This window comes from Triturus cristatus, chromosome 6 (assembly GCF_964204655.1).
Source record: "Triturus cristatus chromosome 6, aTriCri1.1, whole genome shotgun sequence".
Taxonomy (NCBI): domain Eukaryota; kingdom Metazoa; phylum Chordata; class Amphibia; order Caudata; family Salamandridae; genus Triturus; species Triturus cristatus.
The window spans coordinates 75,276,434-75,298,924 of NC_140589.1; the positions used below are offsets into that span (position 1 = coordinate 75,276,434).

Genomic DNA, 22,491 nt, shown 5'->3' on the forward strand with positions numbered 1-22,491 from the left:
TCGCCCTGGCGTTGGAGCCCTTGGCAGCTTGGGTCCAGCAGGATCCTCTCTTGTGGGGTAACCGGAGGACTGAGGCATGGGAGGAAAAGATCATCTCGAATGCTGGCAACATTGTGTTATATGCTTCACAGCCCCGCCTCTCGGTGGACAGAATTTTACATATTTTTCGGCTCTTCTGAGAGTTAATCAGACTACCAGATTAACTGCGATAAATCCCTCATATTTCCTGTGACAGGAGAACGCCCAACTCTGCCAAGAGTATGTGTGACTCCAAAAGTAACTCAGGGCCTTCAAAATGTAGGCATGTTTGCAACCAGAAATGCAGAGGGTTTTATACATAACAACTTTGTCTCACAGCTAGAGCATCTTAGGGGAGACGTGATGCACTGGAGGGGGCTTCCGGTATCTCTAATGGGTAGGGCAGAGCTCTTCAAGATGATGTCCCTCCCCTGTATGCTCTATCTCCTTCAAAACACCCCATACAAGGTACCGCATGACGTTTTGAGCATGGTTAACAGTGAGTTGTGCAACCTCTTGTGGAATTCAAGCATACTGGACGGGCGTGGTACAAGTTATGACTAAGGTCATGGGTCTCATAGTGCTGCTTGCGGCTAAATGGCTGTTGCTGTGTTTTACTGGGGAGCAATCCTGGCCCAGGTACGCCAAGATCTGGCTAACATTAGCAGCAGGAGTGGCAAAGCGGAATGTTGCCAAGTCATGGGGAGTGAAGGGACCCCAAACTGTCTGGGACTGGGAGAACGACCTTGATTGGTGTCAACAGGCTTAATGGGAAATTTACCAAAGTCGAGGTTGCCCTAAGAAATATGAGAACATTTCGGATAAATGGGGCTTATACAGACATACATGATGGCCCAGTCTGGGAGTCTGGTGTGGGAAGGAGGGTACGTGGTTTGAGCTGTGCTTGACGCCATTATGGTTTATAAGTGCTTGTATCTATATCCAATATTACGTATACTGTCTACCGAAGCTTGCAACTGCTGTGAGGCAACACCTCCCTGTCTGGAGATGCCATATTGGTGTCCGCAATCGTATATCTGGACTGTACTGAGGAAATGTTTAATAAAAAAGTGTATTTTTAAAAAAAAACATACCCCACAGGATAACATTTCCTTTTTACAAGTCAGCAGTTTTCTATGGATGCTAATCAATAATTCTACAAGTCCCTACACCCTCTTTGTTGTCATTGCACATTGAGGAAAGACTTGCACTTGTGCCAAGCTATGAATGGGAATCTTGAGAATGCTCCACAATTCAGTTTTTATTTTTTATTGCTAGACTTTCTGACTGTGTTTCTGCTCACACACAGCTCATGTCCATATCAGGCATGTCTCCTCTCAGTATTAGAATGCAGTTTCTTATATTTATTGTAGTTTGAGTCTGTCTAGCATGTCTCCGGCACCTGGCTGAAATCTAGGGAAGTGTCTGTGCTTATCAATTTAACAGATAGTTTATAGCATTGTTTTTTTTTGTATTTCATCCATATATTTTTGACAGCACAAAATGTATTATATTCTAACTCTGTTGAGAATTATTCACTGGATCCTATTATTTCCTTGAGTTGACTATTCTGATACTGCTTTATCTAGCCCACCCCAAAAATGTTCCAATTGGCTCTGATAATTGTGCAGCTTTTTGAGATCCCTTTGAGTTAAGCATTTATTATGCTTTGCCAAGCTACAGCACTCTCAAAGGGCATCAGTAATAGCACATTTATGCGCAGCTCTAGCTGCAGGCTTCTCAGTACTTATCCACAGCTGCATTGTACTATGGTGTGCAATGATTACTGGTATTACAGTATTTTTTTACCTAGCCATTTCAGAGATATTTTCAGATCATTCTGTTCAGAAATCAAGTTGTTGAGAGGTTTTTATTTATTTGATGTTTTTGTGCTATTATTTATAAAGTGCAAGTTCACTGCAAAGCACCTCTTGCTGGTTTTATGTCAGAATGGCAAGTCCACAAATATCGAAATACAGAAATAGCGACTCCAGAATCTTGACTACCACTATTTCATCAAAATATGTAAGTATTCATAAGTAACAATAGTTGTTTTACTATTCTTAACTCCACATCTATTTATCTGGAAAATATATGTGTGTGTGTGTTAGTGGTGTGTGTGTGTGTTTGTGGTGTGTGTGTGTGTGGTGTGTGTGTGTGGTGTGTGGGGTTTGGAATGTGTGGTGTGTGGTGTGTGTGTGTGTGTGTGTTAGTGGTGTGTGTGTGTTTGTGGTGTGTGTGTGTGTGGTGTGTGTGTGTGTGGGGTGTGGGGTTTGGGATGTGTGTGTGTGTGTGTGTGTGTGTGCGTGTGTGTGCGTGTGTGTGTGTATGTGTTTGCACACACAATTCAATATTTTGCCAAGACTCAAATATAGAAATATTTCAAGGGTTCTTCTTAAATCGGAGCTTAATGATCATATTGAAAGCCCACTAAACATTCTGGAGAGCATTACCACTGTTAGGGATACTTGGATTATGCAGTACTGAGGACCACATTGTATGGTACAGTTATCTAAATAATGTTGCAAAAAACACAAATTACGTAGCACATTTTCTAGCAGTAATGTTTTCATCCATGTGAGATAGAAACAACCTCTTTGTGAAATCAGCAAAGTATGTGGCAAATGCAGTAAGTTCATAATTATGCTGTAGCCACAGATTTGCATAAATCCACTGGCTCTCACCATTATCCTTTTTATTTCAAAAAGTTATTCATTTAAGGTAAAGGAAACCTAACCATACAAATTTCAATCAGTGCCCATTGTTAACTGTATTTTGAAGAACACAGATTTTTCATGTTAACAACCCCAGACAAAATATGGAATAAAAAATATGTAAAGAGTAACATGTGGAATATGGTCCTACATTGCCATCTCAAGGTTCAGGTGACATTTACAAACGTACAAACTACTTAGCCCTCAGCCTTGGGGCTTATCATGTTACTTAAACCCCTGGATGGGCAGTATTGAACTATGGCGCATAGTACACACAGTCATATTCATTGTAAAAACACAAAGGTTAAAGCACCATTATACTTAGGTGTTGAAATAAGATTTAAAAAACAAATGTTTAACAACCTTTCATATCACCTCGGGGGCCCTTGCACTCATTAGCAATTTGAACAATATTGTTCTTTAAATCTAATGAGCGATGTCATCAAGTATGTCATTAAACATGTCATAAATGATTTAAAATGTGTGGCCATAAGCAGTGTACCACTGGTGCACAAGTTATGGTTAATTGTCCTCATTATAACTAGCGTATTTCAGTGGGTTTTGGAATTTTTTACTTTAGTTCTTGTCTCATTGCAACACCTAGCTATAATATCAATTTAGCCTTTGTGGTTTCAGTGAATTTCAGTTGTTTTGAACATATTCTTAATTGGCCCATTGCCCAACCCCCAGCTGGCTGCTAACCCCTGCTGCATACAGCCTATGGCCATGCGCAGTGGGGTAAGCCTTTGGGCTGCATCCATCCTCTGTGGACATCCCTCTGAGGCCACCCAACCACTGCTGCACACAAATGTGTTCATTATTATAAACTTAAGAAGATGTAAAGCTACTGACAAGATGATAGGGTGAGTAAACAGATGTGAAAAGGGCATGCTTTTCTAATGCAACCATTGCCCCCTTTAACTCTTTTAGCCTAATAAAAATATATTATGCCTCAAATTATTAACAACCCACACCTCCACTCATATTTCGAACCCACTGGTTTCATACCTGCATTAACATCTCAAAGCTCATTACTTTAGTCTACTCCTCAGGAAAAGCTTTAAATTCAACAGCTTTTAACAGAACAAAGTGGAGTTCAGTTGTCTCTCACTTTTTTCGTGATTACAAAATGTTAGTACTCTGGTTTTTCTTTAGAACTTTGTAGTGAAGCTGTAGTTGATCACTAGGGAGTTAACTGACAGACCGCTGCTGGTGTTGAATGTTTCACTCAGCATACCAGACTTTTTTTCTGACATTGATCAAGAAGACATTTGAAAATTTAAAGCAAATGTGTCCTCAATTTAGCCTTCTAGAGAACTAACCATAATTTCTATGGCAAAAGAACTTCTCATTTTGTTCATTTACTGCAGTTATCTGGTTGATGAGCCGATAATTATCGGAAACCGGTCCTGAGTTGCTTGTGTTACGGTTCAGGGAGGACCTAGCTAGGTAGTTCATGCTGGACTGTTCCTATTGGAGCAGGGTCAAGACTGATTTGCATTTAGCTGGGTGCAAACTGAGGTGATATGGTGTGCAAAATAACAATGGATTGGGATGTGACCCCGAGTGACTACCAGTGGCTGAGATCAATTCAAGCATTCCATCCATCACTGTTTTTTTTTTTTTGTTTTTTTTTTTTTTAAAAACCTTTATTTTCAAAAGTCAGGACACAGCTATTCAGCCGACAACCCGGAGGTTCGGCAGCATCGATATATAGAAACAGAGATGCATCCCCAGTACCGTGAAAGGAGAAGTGCAAAGGTTCAATTTTAAATAAACACAAAAACACACAACAAACCCCAGCAAGGCAAGAACACTGAAAGCCCATGATGAAGCCCCCCAGGGGAGGCCGGACCCCACTCATCTAACAGTTACAATACAGTGTAAAGAGGAAGAAGAGGGACAGCAGAGGCCAAAAAGTCCATAAACCATACTGAGCTGGAAAGAAGGTTAGGAGGAAAGCTGTTCCTCGGGAGGATCCAGATCCGGGGCAAGACATATTCCCCCCCTGTATTGATTCCATCGCCCCCAGATGGCGTGCCACTTCCGGGGGCGACCTCTAGCGCAATAGACCGTCTTCTCCCTTAACATACTCCAGTCCATATTTTCTTTCCACGCGGTCAATGTGGGGGGCCCCGCGGAGCCCCACAATCGCGCGATATCTCTCTTAGCGACCATGTTGCCCAGAGTCACCCATTGGGTCTGCGCCGCATTATGATCAGTGGGCCCCCAGACATTCAGGAGACAACACCGCGCTTCCGGCTGCATAGCAATGCCCGTCACCTCCCCCATTACTGCATGGACTCTCCTCCAGAATTCCGTGATGACACCACATTCCCAAATGATATGCAGGAAAGTACCCACCATACCACATCCCCTCCTGCATAGGCCGTCTTCCGAGAATCCCATGTGAACCAGCCTTGGCCCCGTCACATACACTCGATGCAGTATTTTAAGCTGCACCAGCCTCAGACGCGACGGGATCGCAACCTCCTTAGGAGAGGAAACAGCAGACTGCCAATCCTCGTCATCCAACTCGAGGCCATCCCTAGACCACTGGTCCCTCAACCCCAGAAGCATATCCGCCCGGACGTTGATCAGTTTCTTATAGATGAGCGAAATCGTGCTCTCGGGCATATGGCCATCAAGGACCCGGTCCTCCAAAGGAGAGGACTCAGGCACCTTCTCACCCTCTATGAGGACTGATCGGAGGTCTGACGCACCTGAATATAGCGGAAAAACTCAGATGGCCCCAGCTCATACTCCTTCTGCAACTCTTCAAAGGACTTCACCCTCCCCTTAATCAGGACATCTCCGACCCTGGAGATGCCGATCAAGTCCCATTTGTCAAAGCCTTTTGTGTGCCAAAGCCTACCCAGTCTCTCAGATTCAAACAGCGGGGTAGCGAGGGTGAGCCTATCCTTCCAGCCCAGCGAGTCAGTTGCCATCTTCCACACTCGCACCGCCACACCAGTGGGCCCCGTGAGGGACGAGTCCAGGGACCGCGAATACAACGCCCTGTAATAGTTACCACCACGCAGCAACCACCTGTCCATGGCATACCCAGGGCTGAGGGCAGGGCCATAAAACCCATGGTTAATCGCACTCAGCTGGGTGGCCCAATAGTACCGTCGGATGTCTGGGAGCGCAATGCCCCCGTCGTACCATGGAAGCGTCAACTTTGCAATAGCTATTCGCGGCCGCCCATCCCAAAGCAACGTTCGTTGGAGGCCTTCGACCTCCCGAAAGTATTTGGCCGGAACCCAGTCCAAAGTATTCTGCAGTGCATAGAGGAAGCAGGGAAGCGACATCATTTTGAACAGGGCCGCACGCCCAACGAGGGAGAGCGGCAGCCTCCGCCAGCCTTCAACATCCCGCCTCAGGCGTGCCAGGGGGGGGAGCAGGTTCTTCTCATATCGCACAGCAGAGTCCATGGAGATAAAAATCCCCAAATACACGAAACCCTGCTGAGCGACCTGTATCGAACATGTTCTAGGAATCGGTGGAACCTCGCCACTAAGAACATACAAATATGATTTACTCCAGTTGATAACAAGACCCGAGTTCCTACCAAAAGATGTGAGTACGTCACAGACCACTATAAGTGATTTCTTGGGTGAGGCAAGATACAGCAGGATATCATCGGCATAGAGCGAAATACGGTCCTCGTGTTCAGGCGACCATCTAAGGCCCCGTATATCCGGGTGCCAACGTATCCACGCAGCCAGCGGCTCAAGTGCGAGGGCGAACAACAAAGGCGACAGGGGACAACCCTGCCGAGTACCCCTCCCAAGCTGAAACGGAGTCGACGCCCGACCATTCACCACCACACTCGCAAGCGGCCCCTCATACAGCAACCTCACCCAACTCACAAAACCATGGCCAAAGCCGAACTTGGTCAGCACGGCCCACAAATATGCCCATTCCACCGTGTCGAATGCCATCGTGGCGTCAAGAGACGCCACAATAGCTGGTTCACGCAGTGTGCCCGCCCTGGCGATTACACCGTGAAGGCGCCGAAGATTTAACGCTGTGTTTCGGTGCGGGATGAAGCCGGATTGATCCGGGTGGACCAAGTCACCGAGTACCCTAATCAATCGGGTCGCCAGGATTTTCGCCAGAATTTTCGGCTCTGCGTTAAGAAGTGAGATAGGCCTATATGAGGCGCACTTATCTCGGGGTTTGCCCTCTTTGTGTATAACCACGATCGTCGCCAGTCGCTGGTCCAACGGGAGGGTCCCACTCCCCCGCGCCTCCATAAACATGGCGCGCAGGTGAGGGGCGACCCTATCCGGAAATAGCTTGTACAGGTCGACCGGCAAGCCGTTCGGTCCCGAGGCCTTGCCCGAGTTTAACGCGCGGATAGCCCCCGCTACCTCGTCAACCGTTATGTCACCATCTAGATCGTCCCTATCTATGTCGGAGAGACAGGGCAACTCGATATCACGGAGGAGGTCAGACGAGTCCTCGGGCGGCCTATCCGACACTGAGGCATAAACCCTACAGAAATAGTCCGAGAAACACTGTACAATCCTCTCAGGTTCCACAATCGCCTCTCCCCTTTCTCCCGTCAACTCTGGCACAACTTTATTGACCCGTTCTTTTTTGTCCAGCCAAGCCAGGAGTTTCCCTGCCTTGTCACCAACATCATACAATCGGCCCTGCTGTTCCCTACTAAGGGTCTTAGCGGCGTTCGTCACCAGGTCCTTATACTCAGCTTGCTTCAAGCAAAGCTCATGCAATGAGGACTCTGTAACCTCCTCCTCCAGCGCTCCCTCCAGAGCCGCGATCTCCTCCTCAACCTGCAGAACCTCGCCATCTCTCCGCCGCTTGGCAGCTACTACTAGGGAGAGGGCTTCCCCTCGGAGCACGGTCTTAAATGCTTCCCACAGCGACACTGCCGAGTCCACGGATCCCTGATTATCCTTGAAAAAATTATCTACTTTCTTTACCAGCGCGCTGCGCATCTTGGGGTCTCGGAAATACCACGGGTTGATAGGGGCCACCCTTCCTCCTCCCTCCCGACCTAGATCCAGCCGGATCCACACTGGCGAATGGTCAGATATACCACGCGCCATGTGCCTCGCCTCGGAGACCAATGAGGCATGCGCAGCCAGAGTGAGTAGGTAATCAATCCTGGAAAGACTACCATGTGCCCCGGAGTGGAACGTGTATTGGCTCTGTGTGGGGTGCCGGAGCCTCCAGCAGTCTATCAGGCCAAGCGTGTTTAGGAAGTCTGGGAGCCACTTCTGAGCCCCCCCTGTGTCTCTGGGTGGGTATCTATCCAGCAGGCCGGAGCCAACAGCGTTGAAATCACCTCCCACCACAAGCATACCCCCGGGGAGATCCAGCAGGGCCCTACCCAGATCTGTGAACGTGGAGGCCTGCAGGGCCGGCGGGACATAAACCGAAACTAACACCAAAGTTCTTCCTTCCCACCGCCCCGCCACCGCCACAAACCTCCCCCTATCATCAACAATGGTGGAGTCCACCTCAAATGGTAGCGAGGCTCTGACTAGGATGCCCACACCCCTGGACCCAGAGGAGAATCCCGAATGTGCTATGAATTTATAACCCTTCCTATTCAGAGCATAGCATGTATTACCTATAAGATGCGTCTCCTGCAGCAAGGCGACATCCGGCATTGACCGTTTCAAGGATTGCAAAACAATCCCACGCTTAATGCGATCCCCCAAACCATTAACATTCCAGCTTATAACACTCAAACCCCTACCCCCCATCCTCAAACGTAAAGAGGCCCACCCCACTCCCGAAGAGCCACCATGGAACAGTCCTGGAAAGAATCACCATGCCTTGCAGAAATAAACCCCCCAACAACAAACCCAAAATCCCAGAAACACCCTGCACCCCTGCGGCAGCTTACAAAGCCCCCCCAACTTGCAGTGTGCCTGTCGCCCTACAAAAACCCCAAAAATCTACAAAAAGTACCCTAAGGGAGGAAAGAGCACCCCTCGTCCTCCCGCCGCCCTCCGCATTGACTGCACTCTATTCAAGTCTTCAAATATAGCCAAATTGAGTCAGACCGGCTCCGAAAAATCAGCCCTGCCCATCCCGGCCACTGTCCCCATCCTCGGCAATGTCCTCCCCCGTCCGTCGCCGGGGCAAAGCGTCCAGCCATTCATCGGCCATAACAGGAGAGTCAAAGAAGAATGTCCGATCTTCGTGCACCACACGTAGTCTGGCAGGGAAGAGCATGGCATACTTCAGATCCCTCTCCCGGAGCCGCCTCTTCACCCCCAGAAAGCCCTGTCTCTGCCTCTGCACCTGCTGGGTGAAGTCCGGATAGAAATTCACCGACGCGTTCTGGAAGGGGACCGGGCCCGTCACCCTCGATGCTTGCAGGATAGCGTCCCGATCTCGAAAATGAAAGAGCCGAGCGACGATCGGCCTCGGTGGGGCACCCACCTTGGGCCTCCCACCCGGCACTCTATGGGCCCTTTCAACCGCAAAGAACTTTCCAAGACCCTAAGGCTGCAGATGATTAAGCACCAAGTCCTCGACAAGCAGGTCAACCGAAGCCTCATCCGAGGACTCCGGGACCCCGATGACGCGCACGTTGTTGCGCCTGGCCCGGCTCTCAAAATCCTCCAGCCGGCGAGATCACTCTCGGTCCTCAGCTTCCGAACCTCGCTCTGCAGTTCCGTGACATCATCGGTGAGGCCCGTGGTCTTGAGGTCCAGGGTCCTAACCCGTTCATTCGTTTTGCCCAAGTCCGCACGGATCAGGTTAACATCCACCAAGATGGCATCCACCTTATGCGCCAGGGCATCAAACTGTCTCCCAATCGAGGTCTGCATCCCTTCGAGCGCGCCCATGACATCCTGTAGTGAGAGCTCCGGGGCCAAAGGCGAGGCCGCCTTCTGGGTATCCGGCGACTGGCTCGACCCACTCGATGATCCCTTCTGCAGAGCATAGCGGTCCATACTATTGACTTGGGTATAGGCTCCCCGCCTGGTAGACTTAGCCTTCAGCCGATCCACCTCTGCTTTGCCCGACATGGTTGATACCAAGCAGGTCGGTTCAGATAAGACGGGTCCCTCTCAATGAAAGGAATCAGGAGTGATCAGTTCTGCAGTGGGCCACCAGAGTAGCCTGCAAAGCGTCCATAGGGTAATAAAGCCACCAAGAGCTCTCCAGGGGCAGGGCCGACAAAGGGAGAGAAAGCGAAAGTGAAAGGACGGGGACCTCCGTCCGACAGTTCACACCTCGCCTGGCCGTTGTTGTTCAACTAGGAGTCGGGCATCCTGCCAACTCTAGCCCGCAATCTTCCGCCAGGCATAAGTCCGGTTCCCGGTGGGCGATCCGACCGCGGGTAGCATCAATCGCCTCCCTGACAGTTCATCCACACGATGCCATGCATACCGACAGGATTAGAGACAGGATAGTCGACGGAGGGCGCGAGGGTCTCGGGAGCTCAGAGCTCACGCGGCTATCTTGGTCAAGCGCTAGGCTCCTCTCATCACTGTTTTGTTGAACTTACTGTCTCATACTAAGTGGGACGGATATTCCCAGAAGTGGGTCCTGTGCACACTGTGTCACTGGAAACAAGCTGTACCTGGCTGATGAGCCCATAACTAGAGAGAAATCGGTCCTGGATAGCTTGAGCTCCCGTTCAGGGAGGACCTGGCTTGGAAGTTCGGGCTGGACTGTTCCTATTGGAGCAGGGTCACGACTGATTTGCACATAGCTGGGTTCAAACTGAGGTGGCATGGTGTGCAAAATAACAATGGATTGGGATGTGGCCCAAGTGATTACCAGTGGCTGAGATTAATTCAAGCATTCCATCCATCACTGTTTTGTGTACTTACTGTGTTGGCCTAAGAGGGACGAGTATGCTCAGACATGGGTTCTGTGCACACTGTGTCACTGGAACCAGGCTATACCTGGCTAATGAGCCCATAACAAGGGCGAAAACGGCCCTGGGTTGCTTGTGTTCCGAATCAGAGAGGACTTGGCTTGGCAGTTCGGCTGGCCGGTTCCTATTGGATCAGGGTCAAGATTGATTTCCATATAGCTGGGTCCAAACTGTGGTGGCATGGTGGGCAAATTAAAGATGGATTGGGATGTGGCCAGAGTGATTACCAGTGGCTGAGATTAATCCAAGCATTCCATCCATTACTGTTTTGTATGCTTACTTTTAGAAATGTGGCATTTTCCTGCTCTTTTGTGCATGCAGCTTGTCTTGGATCACATGACTTGGCGAACTTGACAGTTAGACCTTGTGAATTACTCCCAGACAGTCACATAAAAGTGGGATTATGTATGCCTGAATGGGCCATCTGCTGGCAGATTGGAGGCAGAGCCGAGTACGGCCCCACTTGCATCTGAATAGGCTGTGCTCTGCATTCACACAAAGATCTTATCACCTTCACATTGTCACTACAGCCAACTTGGCGCCAGGGAAGTGAAATTCCATGCACTTAAAGAAACCTTCTAGAAGCTACATTCCAGAGGAAGGGCACCAGATGTAAAGATAGAACCCTCAGACCCACTCTTCAGTTCACTTTCTGGACCTGTGGAAGGACTCTCAGTGTACTGCCTGTTGCTGTGACCTGCTGTGCACGCTGCAAGACTACTTTACTGTACTTAGAAGGACTGCTTTTCTGCCTGGAGCCTACCTTGAACCTTCAGAGGCTAGCCCTGCGGTTTGAGCCCTGAATCTTTACCTGAACCAAGGACTACTAGAGTGAATCCAAGGGCTAGTTTGCTGGCCTCCTGTTCAGAGTCACAGGGACATAAAGGCTCCCACCATCTTGAACCTGCACCTGGACCCAGCCTGAGTGATTACTGAACCCTCAAGTGGTGTTACACCTGTCCTGGACCCTTTGTTTGTTTTGGTGCTAAAGGTGCCCAGATAGCCAAAATCCATAACTGAGGAGGACATTTTTGGCTTAAAACTGTTCTCAGAACCAAGGGGAGACCAGGACCAACCTGCTTACCTATCCGCCCAAGGTGCATCACCGGTTGGCCTGACTTTGCAGCTGTTTCCTCTACATTCTTCTCTGCAGCAGAAAATCCAGTTCAGCGGTCCTTCACCAAAGGGATATCCAAGCCCTTGGAACTGCCTTCGGCTACAGTCTCCAACCTCGTCCTGCTGAAGATTTTTGACTTCCAAAAAAGGAACTGAGGACCCAATTTAATTCTTGGCGGTAAGGATAGTCTTTCGCAACAGAGTATCCTCACCTCCAAGAATGCAGTCTGCCCACCGACTTTAGATGCGGACAGATCTTTGAGTTATACATGGTGGAGAGTACTCTGTCTCCACCGTGATTAACCCTCTCTGATGGCCCTGGGAAGCAAGGGTTGTCGTAGAAATGACTACATATCCCCCCACCCAATTTGGATGGGTGGATATGTAATAATGTTTTACTGTTTCTGATTAGGAACAATAAAAACATTTTACTTCTCCGCCGCCATGGGAGAAGCCTCCTGTGGCAAGGGGAGCATTATCTTTATTCGTTACAAAAAGAAAATCCTGTTTTGGTATTTCCTTTATAATAAGAAAAAAAGATTACTGTTTGTTACAGAGCTGCGTTCTGACTTAGCCCTGTAGCAAACAGTAAAATGCATTGACAGGAACTGTTGTGATGGCGGTTACTGGCAATGCTTTTATAGATGACTGCCTTCTAGGCAGTCATTTATAGATTTGGCAGGCAGAGTAATCTTGGCCTGGCAGATGTAAAGTACTCCACCACGTAGAAATCTTCACCGTGGCTTTGACCAAAGGCTCCCCGATGACAACGCTCCCTCCTCGGACACCGCCTGCACCCTTGACCTGCTTAACTTTACCTTCTCAGAACATTTTTCTCAAAATTTCTTCTATGTTTGAAGGTAAGGACTGACTGGGGCCTTATCCACTTCTTGTATCCGACTCGAGTTCCATCACAGTCAGCATATTGTTCGACTTTGGCCTGGTCTCGCACGACCAGAGGTCCATGATTGGAGCTTTGATCTTTCATCTTTGTCCATTAAAAAAAATCATAACTCCGGTTCTACAGATTGAATTTTTATGATTTTGGTGTCAAATAATCTATTAAAATATACTCTATTTTCCTAAATTAGTGTGGGATTTTTCTTGTGTTGTGTTTTACACTTTATTACTGTTTGTGGGCAGCTTAAACACTGTACGCATTGCCCCTAAGTTAACCCTGACTGCTTTACGTGCCAAGCTACTCAGGGTTAAGCACAATTGAATGTAGTGAATTTTTGTAGTTCACCCTGCAAGGGATTGTGGCTTTTGCTTAACCAGGGCTCACACCACAGTCAACCAACTACAATGTTTCTCACAGTGCCCTTTTTAGTATGACGTTTTTTCTCTTTGGCTTGGTACTTAAATTTGACTTGGTATTTTTCATGTTCAGGTTGTTTGTTTCACAATAATCTTCTCTTAGCTTCTCAAGAGACAAGAGGCATTTGAGATATTAAGAGAACTAAACTGTCTGCATATAACAGGATGGGAGCTGTCCCTCTTCTTCCTTTAGTAGCTATATTAAATTTCTATTTTAATTTAAAGCATGGTAATTCAGCAGTGAAGCATATGAATCATAGTAGAAAGAACTTGGTACAACTCTAAGTGAAATCCGGCATAGATTCAACTTCTCAAAGAAAGACAAAAAAAAAGGGGTAGACCCCTCATTATAGAATCCATGTCCTTATATAGGACTTTAGACAAAGATATTCATACATTCTACAGTAGTTCATGGTTATCAGGATACACACCAAGAGGGAACTAGCAGAAGAAACCTTTTACTACAGAATACATTGAAATATTCTCTCATGGTAGTAGTACCAGATGTTCTCACAGCTTACTCAAGCAATTCAATTGATACATTGTACAGCGATAGCCTGGTATAGTTGAAATTCCCTTGATTGAAGAAATCTCTGGAAACACTCACTGTTTTATTAGTGTGAACGCTGGCAATGTGTTATTTAAAAGTGAGGACAGGAGAAGTAATCACATGATATACTGTGACGTCAGACAAGCAGGAGGACAACGTAAACACAGCCTAAGTTAGCATAAGCTCAATTTGTAATGCATTTAATAGAAAGGAAAAATACTTCCACAACCCCCCCTCAGATGATTTCTAAATGTTCACTTAATTGAAAAACAACATTCATCATTTTCGGGTTCTTCTGTTTGGGATCTCCTAGATCCTTTAGGGTGTCGTAGAGTTCACTTTGCATCTCCTTGACTTTACGTCAAGCCTCTTTCTTCCTTCTCGTTGCTGACAGTTTCTTATACTCGCAATCCATAACATTCTGTGATGAAATTCTTTTGTCATGCTTCAAAGAAAGAAGCATGCATGCAATGCCAATTAATATAAGCAAAATAGGGGTTAGAACCAATTTAAAATTGCTCCACCAACACTACCATACCAGGCTCCTATCTTAGCAAGACCCTTTTCAATGGATATGAATATAGATCCGAACCCTTTCCAGGCACCTGATTCTTCCAGTCCAGTTAGTTCATACGTTATGTTTGTGATGTTAGTGACATAGGGCCCGATTCACAGAAATATCTTAAGACAAAATCCTAAACTTACTACTTTTGGTATTCACAGAAGTTAGGATTTTGTCTTAAATTTGTCTTAAGACAAACTTAAGACAGACTTAAGACAGACTTAAGACAAACTTAAGACAGACTTAAGACAGGATTTTGTCTTAAGTCTGTCTTAAGTCTGTCTTAAGTCTGTCTTAAGTCTGTCTTAAGTCTGTCTTAAGTCTGTCTTAAGTTTGTCTTAAGTCTGTCTTAAGTCTGTCCTAAGTCTGTCTTAAGTTTGTCTTAAGACAAACTTAAGACAAAATCCTAACTTCTGTGAATGCCAAAAGTAGTAAGTTTAGGATTTTGTTTTAAGTTAGTTCTGTGAATCGGCCCCAGAGCCACTAAGCTGCTTATCTACTCGCGGAATGTAGACACAACATTCCCGCGCATGAATGACTTTACAAACTCTGCCTCCCATCTCGAGGAATAAATACAGCGCAAGGTGATTTTGCATAATTATAGCTCTCATTGAAGCAATTCCTTATGTATTACTGTCAAAGCACCTGCAGTATTAGTAGCATGCATGCCAACTAAAGTGGATATTTTTTAATATTTACCTCATTTAAGGCCACTGCTATAAATGGGATTAGGGCTCCAAAAGATGTCACTAAGAATCTGCTTAAAGCTATGTTTATTTTGCCTCATATATTGTTCAAGAGGGTAATCTAGCTCGTGAGTATGATAGTTTCTAGGGAAAACGAAAGCTGCATAACAACTACAGGTCCAGTTGTGTGGCAACTGAACTGGAAATAAGCTGATTTACCACACACATAATAGATACCTTTTATATTCACCTTCACTTGCCCTTCATTAAATACTTATGCTCACACTTGCTCCATCCCAATTTCTCTACTGTCTCCTTTTCATCTGGCTGCCGCATCATACACAAAGATCCTTTTTTAGTGACGTTGATGCTTAATCTTGGGGGTGATTCCCTTAAAGTCTCCTTTTCTTTAACAAGAATGAGTTCTGTACGTGTCTTCTTTTCTCCTCTTTACTAATGTATCTGTATCCTTTCATTCAGCTCATCTACAAATACTGTCTTATCTTGTTCGATAGTGCAAGTTACATCATGCATGCTTTGATTAGTAAAGTTTAGGTTAGTCACATGAGTAAAGAATTTCATCAAATTCTCACTCTGACCCTTGATTTAGATCCTTTGTAAAGGTGAGAAATATGTTTGGTAGACCATAAATAAAAATTCACACAACAGACCAGTCATTGGTTTTCTACCCTTTAGTGACTCAGACGGCAACACTACTGTGAACGAATGATGTGGGGTGCTGTATACACAACATTGTTTGAACTGCTGTACTAATCGCACATTTATTAAACAACGCTCATCGTATACACTCTGCTAAAACATGATTGAAGTGCTTGACGAGCCCATTGGTTTGTGAATGATATAAGGAACGTTTCAAATGCTTGATTCTGCTAGCTTTCAAAATGTCTTCTACATCAGCCAACACAAATTGCACCTCATTATCGGAAACTAGAACCTCTAGCAATCCCTGCACATGAAAATATCCTTTTGAAACGTCACCACTGTTTTAGAATTTGGCTCAACCACAAATTAGACATGAGGCTACTTAAAATAATAATCCCTGAGCACATAAGTGTGTGATGAGGAGTGCATTGAACAGCCCCACTAAATTAATCCCTACTTTTTGCCAAGGACCTGAAGGACATTCCATTGGTAACAGTGGTGGGGTTACGGTTTTCAAAGAGTTATCGCACGTGTCACACACTACTCAGATTTTTACCACTTGATCAATTTCACTAACCATTTGTGGCCACCAATATGAATTTCATACTCTGTGTTTAGCTAGTGTGACACCTAAATGGCCTTCATGTGCTTTTTCTAAAATCAGGCTTCTAAGTCTCTCTGGAGGTACTAATTTGTCCGATCTCATGATTAAACCATCTTCTATGGACAGTTCATCTGATACTTTACAATAAGCTTGAATAGTTATAGTCACCAGATTTTCTGTAGGCCAACCTTCTAAGATATACCTGGATACTAATTTTAATACGGGATCATTGTATTGTCAGTGGAATTTTTCCATTCCTCTCCCAAGAATGGGCTAATTTACGTGTTCTTGAGTTTTGTCATCAATTACTTCACAGCTTTGATAAAAGTTTCTATGCTTTTTGCAATGCGGATTGATTCTTACAACAAGGGATTTCCCATTGATGGCAATTTTTGTTTTATTGCCCGATCTGTGCAGTGATAAATAAATTGGTCACAAATTAGTTGTTCACTGAAGGTATCAAATTGACATTCTGCCACCAGCTTGCTTAAAACTGAACTAATAAAATACCATCAGACAAACACAGTGCCAAATGTACATAGTGTACAATTTAGAAAAGAAAAAGACAGGGATATACCTAGATTAAATGGAATATTTTGATTTAAAGGTGTGCCTGTCACTGGCAGAAGCACAAGAAAACATTTACTGTGAGCAGATTACACTTAAAATTATAGGTTTAGTAAATTTTGAAGGTGTGCCTGTCACAGTGAGAATCGCCAGTAATCATGCTACCTACTTGCTTTTGAAGTAGCAGCCGATCCTTTGGTCTAGTAGTATCTTCTGTGAAGAAATAACTAGAAATATTTTTTTAAACCTTGAAATTTTGAAAATCTTTCTTTTTATGAAACAACAAAAAAGTTGCTTTCATTTACCGATGTTGTCCTGTAGATTGATCAGCAGCATCGCCTGAGATGTTCCTGAAAATAACACTCTGTAAATAGTGCTTCCTGACAGGCAAATATGAGATAGTATTTTCCCAACATTTAAAATGTCCGCTTCACTGTGTACAATGTACTTGTTAGCAAACACTAAAAATTGTCACTATAACTTTGTACATTTTTGTTGTCTATTTCATTTGTAGATAGAGCCCGTGCTACTTGTTGAGCGTGATACGTGCTGCGCGAACTGCTGATAACCGTTTCCTCCTTTGCTCACAATAGTAAAATGCCCAGTCATTTAAAAAAGGCAGCTTTGATATTTTCTTTAGGAAATAGGGCTTGTAGACTGTAGGTGTGTAAGTGCTGGAGTGAGGTTTTCCCTAAGAATCATATACCTCCTCCATATTATCATTTAGAATTAACACGAATAACAGATTAACATTAATAGTATTAATGGTTTGCTGTGTTTGATTAATCAACATTACTAATTAGAAAATACACGTGGGAATCGCATTTGCATGGCCTGATTGATACGTAAACTAATTTCGTACGCATATTAATGTCAGATATTTAGAATTTGCATGTTATATGTTGCTTTTGTGATGTGATTTGTGAATCGTGCTTTAAATGGTGAGTATAAACCGCAATGCGTGTTGCTTTTGCTAGATAAATACACACACAGAGGGTTTAGTAAGGGAATAACATTTTAATAGTCATTTCCATGTATTAATTACGTTTTGTGTCTCTTTGCTTAAGTTGACCTTTCTGGAGTGGCCACAAAATGGCTGCCATCCCTATTTTGACGGACAGACGAGATACAGAAGTCACTGAGTGAAGTGCGCCTGCGCTAAAAGATGAGCAACAATAACCTCGTCCTGACCCCAGGCAGACTGTACTCGTGAAGGACGCACCGGGAGGAGTGCCAATCCTCAAACAATGAACTTCCATAAACTAAGAACTGTTAAAATTGATGACACCATGGACACAAACCCGCATGGGAATCAACATGCTCTGAATGGACTAGAAACTGTTGCAATTTTATTAATAAATTTAGAACTACATCTAATGAAACATTGAATGTATGGGAATCAGGAAGAATGATCCTGGTTCAACCAATCTGATTTGTTCTAAAACATGTATTGTAACATTTTATTGTTGATTTTACTATTAAAGAAGTAGACTAGAGAGGGTAGGTACCTCTTGTCGTGCTTTAGCTTGATTTCCTGACGTTATGCTGACGGAGAGGACGGTGACACTGCTGGACAGCTGCTTGCCAGAGACTCTGATGGACTGATCAGATGCCCAATTAATTTAAGAACTGATTGATCGATTTATGGGCATAAAGACAAAAGATCTGAATTTGACATAGAGGACGCCATTTAGCCAGATTAGGTAAATATGCGAACCAAATATTGAATGCTTTATGATTTTCTTATGCTTTAATTAGATAAACATTTTAATTCATTTAAGAACTGTGTCGGGTTATTATTTGAAGTGTTTTGATGTATATTGATTAGAAGAATTAAGTGTCGCTCTACCCAGCAACTAAGCTGATCCATGGCCTATAGTATGGGAGGAACTGCTAGGTTACAAAGGTATTGAGACCCTGGTGAGGTAGGGATGAATAGGTGAATTTGTTATTACTCATCAGGTGATTGGTGAAAATCTTCCTCCCATAGTTTCCAGCGCATGGAATAAGAGAAAAGTATTTCCCCTCTCTCTCGAGGACCATTGATCTAAAAGCAGAATGAATGATCGGTGTTATGGGCCCCACCAGTGAATGAGTGAATGAATATTGGTTGAAGAAGATCTGTGGTCTGTGACGTAGCGAGGGGATTTTTGGTATTCAGCGCTGGAGCAGTTTTTCTGGTAGCAGAATGATGGTTAGCTATTGTTTTGGGTTTAGTGACGATTGCTTGTAATTAGCTTATTGATTATTGATTAGTGTTGGTTTATGTACTAACACTATATGTTGAGTCACGTCGAGTTATATGTTGTTTGCACGGCTTCTGGGATGTAGGAAGTCGGAAGTTTGTAACAGTTCCGTAGTAGAGCAGAGGTAGATGCTGCTCTCGGGAAAGACGGGATTGTTGTAGCCCTGTAGGTACACAGGGGAAACGTGTGACAAGTGAAGTCGCACGGCGCATTGTCTGGGTTCAATTCGGCGGCATCGTCATGTGTTGCCATTAGAAATATTCTCGGTGTGAGAGAAGTGTGTATGATAGCAAAGGTTACCTGTGAAATTTTGGTCTTTAAGTACCAGGAAACCAATTGGCATACCCATAACGCTTATCACTGAAAAGGTAGCAGGTGTTGTCTGAGCTTGTTAGAAGGACAGGGAGGGAAGCGCTGCTTTGTTAACGAATGTCATAATTCTGTTGTAGACAGACTGTTCGCTGTTCCCGGGAAAGAAAGGATTCTGTGCGTATGTACTACATTTTCTTGTATGAACGAGTGTGAATGTAAAGGCATTCGGGTTGATTGGGAAACTCTAGATTATTTCTAAAATACCAGGGAAACAATTAGCTAATGCGTACTAGAAGGGTGAAGTAGAGGGATGTGCTACTTTATCAACGAAAGTACTAATTCCGTAGTAGGATAGAGGTAAGCGCTGTTCTCGAGAAAGACGGAATTCTCGTGAGAAAGGTCTTTTGCTGTTCTTTGGCTAGCGAATCAGACAATGGAGATGTTTTAGTGTTGTTACTAATCAAATCGTAAAAGTTGCAGTAAGAGTTCACGGAGCGGTCTTGTAAAGGAGGGGTAGACGAGAGCAGAGCAGAGCGAGCTGCCGCAGCGGCTGCTGACGTCAGAGTGACCGCGCTGGGATTGGACAGTAGATTGAAGGCGTAAAACGCTCCGGATTGGTGCATTAGTGTAAAGCCGCGCTAAGAGTGGAAGAATACAGGGTGAAGTAAACGCTCCCTGATTGGAGTGTTAGTGTGAGTCGCGCTGAGACTGGAGGATTGTGATAGTGACGTAGACGCTCCTGATTGGTGCGTTAGTAAGAGTCGCGCTGTGAGTGGACAGAATAGCGGTACCATTGTAAGAAGCCTAAACGGTACACGAAAATCGAGAAAATGTATTACCAACCACCAGAAAAGAAGAAATCGTGGATTGGGAAAATTAAAAGATGGTTCAAGAACGATAAAATAGTTGAGACTAGGGAAGGACAGTTACTTCCTCCACCGAAAACACCCTCATCTACAATGATTGCGAAATATGAGTATCATACTTGTATTTGGTTGGATAATTGGGTAAAATACACCAAGGACGATGGAGTCCTGGCGTTTCCAGAACATGGTTCCTTTAATTTGGCTGTTTTGAGAAATCTCCGAGACAAAATGATGGACTTAGAACCAAGACCTAGACCGACGCAGTTTGAGGCATTGACGGAATGGGAAGACGAAATGCATGAACGAGAAAAGCAGAGAAGTGGTAGGGGTTACCGATACATGTTCGGTAGATCATACGGACATGAGACACATGATGACAGGATGAAAAGGTGAAGAATGCAAGTATGACTGAGGGTATGTATCCTGAGAGAATGAAGGGAGAAAATGCACCGAGAAAAGGCGTAATGTGGATTTGAGTGGGTATGAAGTGAATGAATCAGAAGATGATGTTCTTGAGGAGGTGTTTTACAAAAACCCACCACCGTATCGACCAGAACCAGAAGCATTGTCACCAAGTGCCCCAATGAGAGAAAAATTACGAATAATTAAAACAGAGACTATGTCACCAGAGTTAGGGAAAAGTAACTCTGCAAGTGAGATAGGAAAACAGACAGAAAATAGGGTGAATGATGAGAATTCAATAGAATTGGCCAAAACTACCCTAGAATTAACCGAGAAAATAAGAGAATTAACCAAAAATCTAGAAGCTGTAACAGTTCCAGTAACGATAGGTCCAGTAATGCCCATTTTTGAGAAACAAAAAGATACTGAACATTGTTTGACAGTGCCGTACAGAAGCCAAAATCTAATTGAAAATGCTGAACGGAGTCAAATTGACAATCCGTGGGGACCGACAATAAATATGTTTGAACCGAACGTTTCAAATAATCCATTTGTAAACCAAATTTATGCTGAAAAGAGCAGAATGACAATGGAAACATTATTAGAACCACAAAAGGCTCCAGAACAAAATAATGTAGACAACCCAGCAGGACCTTCCGTAGAAGAATTAAGCGAATGGCTCAGAGAGTTACAGAAAAAGGATCAAGAATCCCAGTCAATAGATGTGGCCAAATTGCGAATGGTATTAGAAGAATTAATAGTAGGAACTATCCCTACTGAAAAATTGAAAAATTACCAGGATGAGGAATTGTTGTTCCTTTGCAAGAGTGCAACCTGGAGAGCGAAAAACTTGCATGAAAGATTAGAGGAAATTACAAACGAAATGGGAATAGATTTTGACAAAGTAAAAGCACTGCAAAAATCCTATCGAGTTGATTTCAGTGAGAAGGATATAGAGAACATGAATACTACCGGAAGGATAGGTCAAATTAAGGACATAATCGGTTTGTTGAGAAAATGGGCAGATGTGGACAGATGGAGAAGTAAGTGGTGTAGAAGACGCGATAATATCACAGAAAAGACAGTTTCAGCATTTCCCATTAGAGAGAAAGAAAAGGTAATGACAGAATACCCCATGAGAGAGATTCCAGGAGGAGGGTATGTCCATGTTCCATGGACAAGACAGGACATTTTGTCTTTCACAAATGATTTCCCTCGACTACGCGAAAAGCCTGTCGAGTGGTACCGGCAGGTAGACAGATTTGTAAAATTGGCAAAGGTATTATGAATAGATTTGAATAGTCTATTCGATATAATATTACCAGCAGATTTGTGGACAGAGTGCAAGCTGATGATAAATTGGCCCACTCAGGAGTATCCTAGGGACCCTAAGACGGGAGCTCCCGACCCAGAAGTAATGAAGAAATATGAGCAGGTTATGGCATTTCTGAAAAATAAGGTACCCCCTAAAGAGACTGATTGGGTAAAAATTGACAGAACCCAACAGGAAAGCAAGCAGTCAGTACATGCATATTACGAGAGGCTAATTCAGGCTTTTAAACAGTTCAGTGGAGATGAGAACCTGAGTGATAAAGATTTGAGTCATTTCGTATACAGGTTTGTATATGGTTTACGCCCAGAAATTGGTGATATGATAAAGCAGCATACAGTTGATTGGCAAAATAAGAAAATAGATGAAGTTTTGAGACATGCAAAATATTTCAGCGATGAGATTGAGGCAAAACAGCGAAAACTGAAAGAAAAGGCAATGTGGGCACAGGTAAAGGTAGCCGAACGACAGGAAGCTCAGTTGGTAGAACAAGTGAACAATCCAGGAGTAAGACCAAGATTTGGTTCAGGGAAAGGGAAAGGTAATGTAGAAGTAGCCAAAAAGAAATTCCCATGTCACAATTGCGGTGAGTTAGGGCATTGGAAATCCGAGTGTAAGAACCCTCCAAATACTAATAATGAAAATAGATTGTTGAATCCACA

The 22,491-nt window shown here is 44.4% G+C and overlaps 1 protein-coding gene across 3 annotated transcripts in view; it reads left to right on the forward strand.

Moving 5' to 3' along the window:
• Positions 1–22,242, forward strand: part of LOC146813780 (uncharacterized) — a 222,294-nt gene extending 200,052 nt beyond the window's left edge. For 2 of the 3 annotated variants that reach the window (XM_085610247.1, XM_085610248.1), the window contains one exon: positions 17,741–22,242. In XM_085610247.1, coding sequence (XP_085466373.1) covers positions 20,681–21,787 — 1,107 coding nt within the window. In that variant the 5' untranslated portion in view covers positions 17,741–20,680 and the 3' untranslated portion in view covers positions 21,788–22,242. Of the gene's footprint in view, positions 1–16,984; positions 17,266–17,740 lie in introns of those variants that run through there. The other variant, XM_085610249.1, reaches the window with a different exon arrangement.
• Positions 22,243–22,491: the final 249 nt, after the last annotated feature.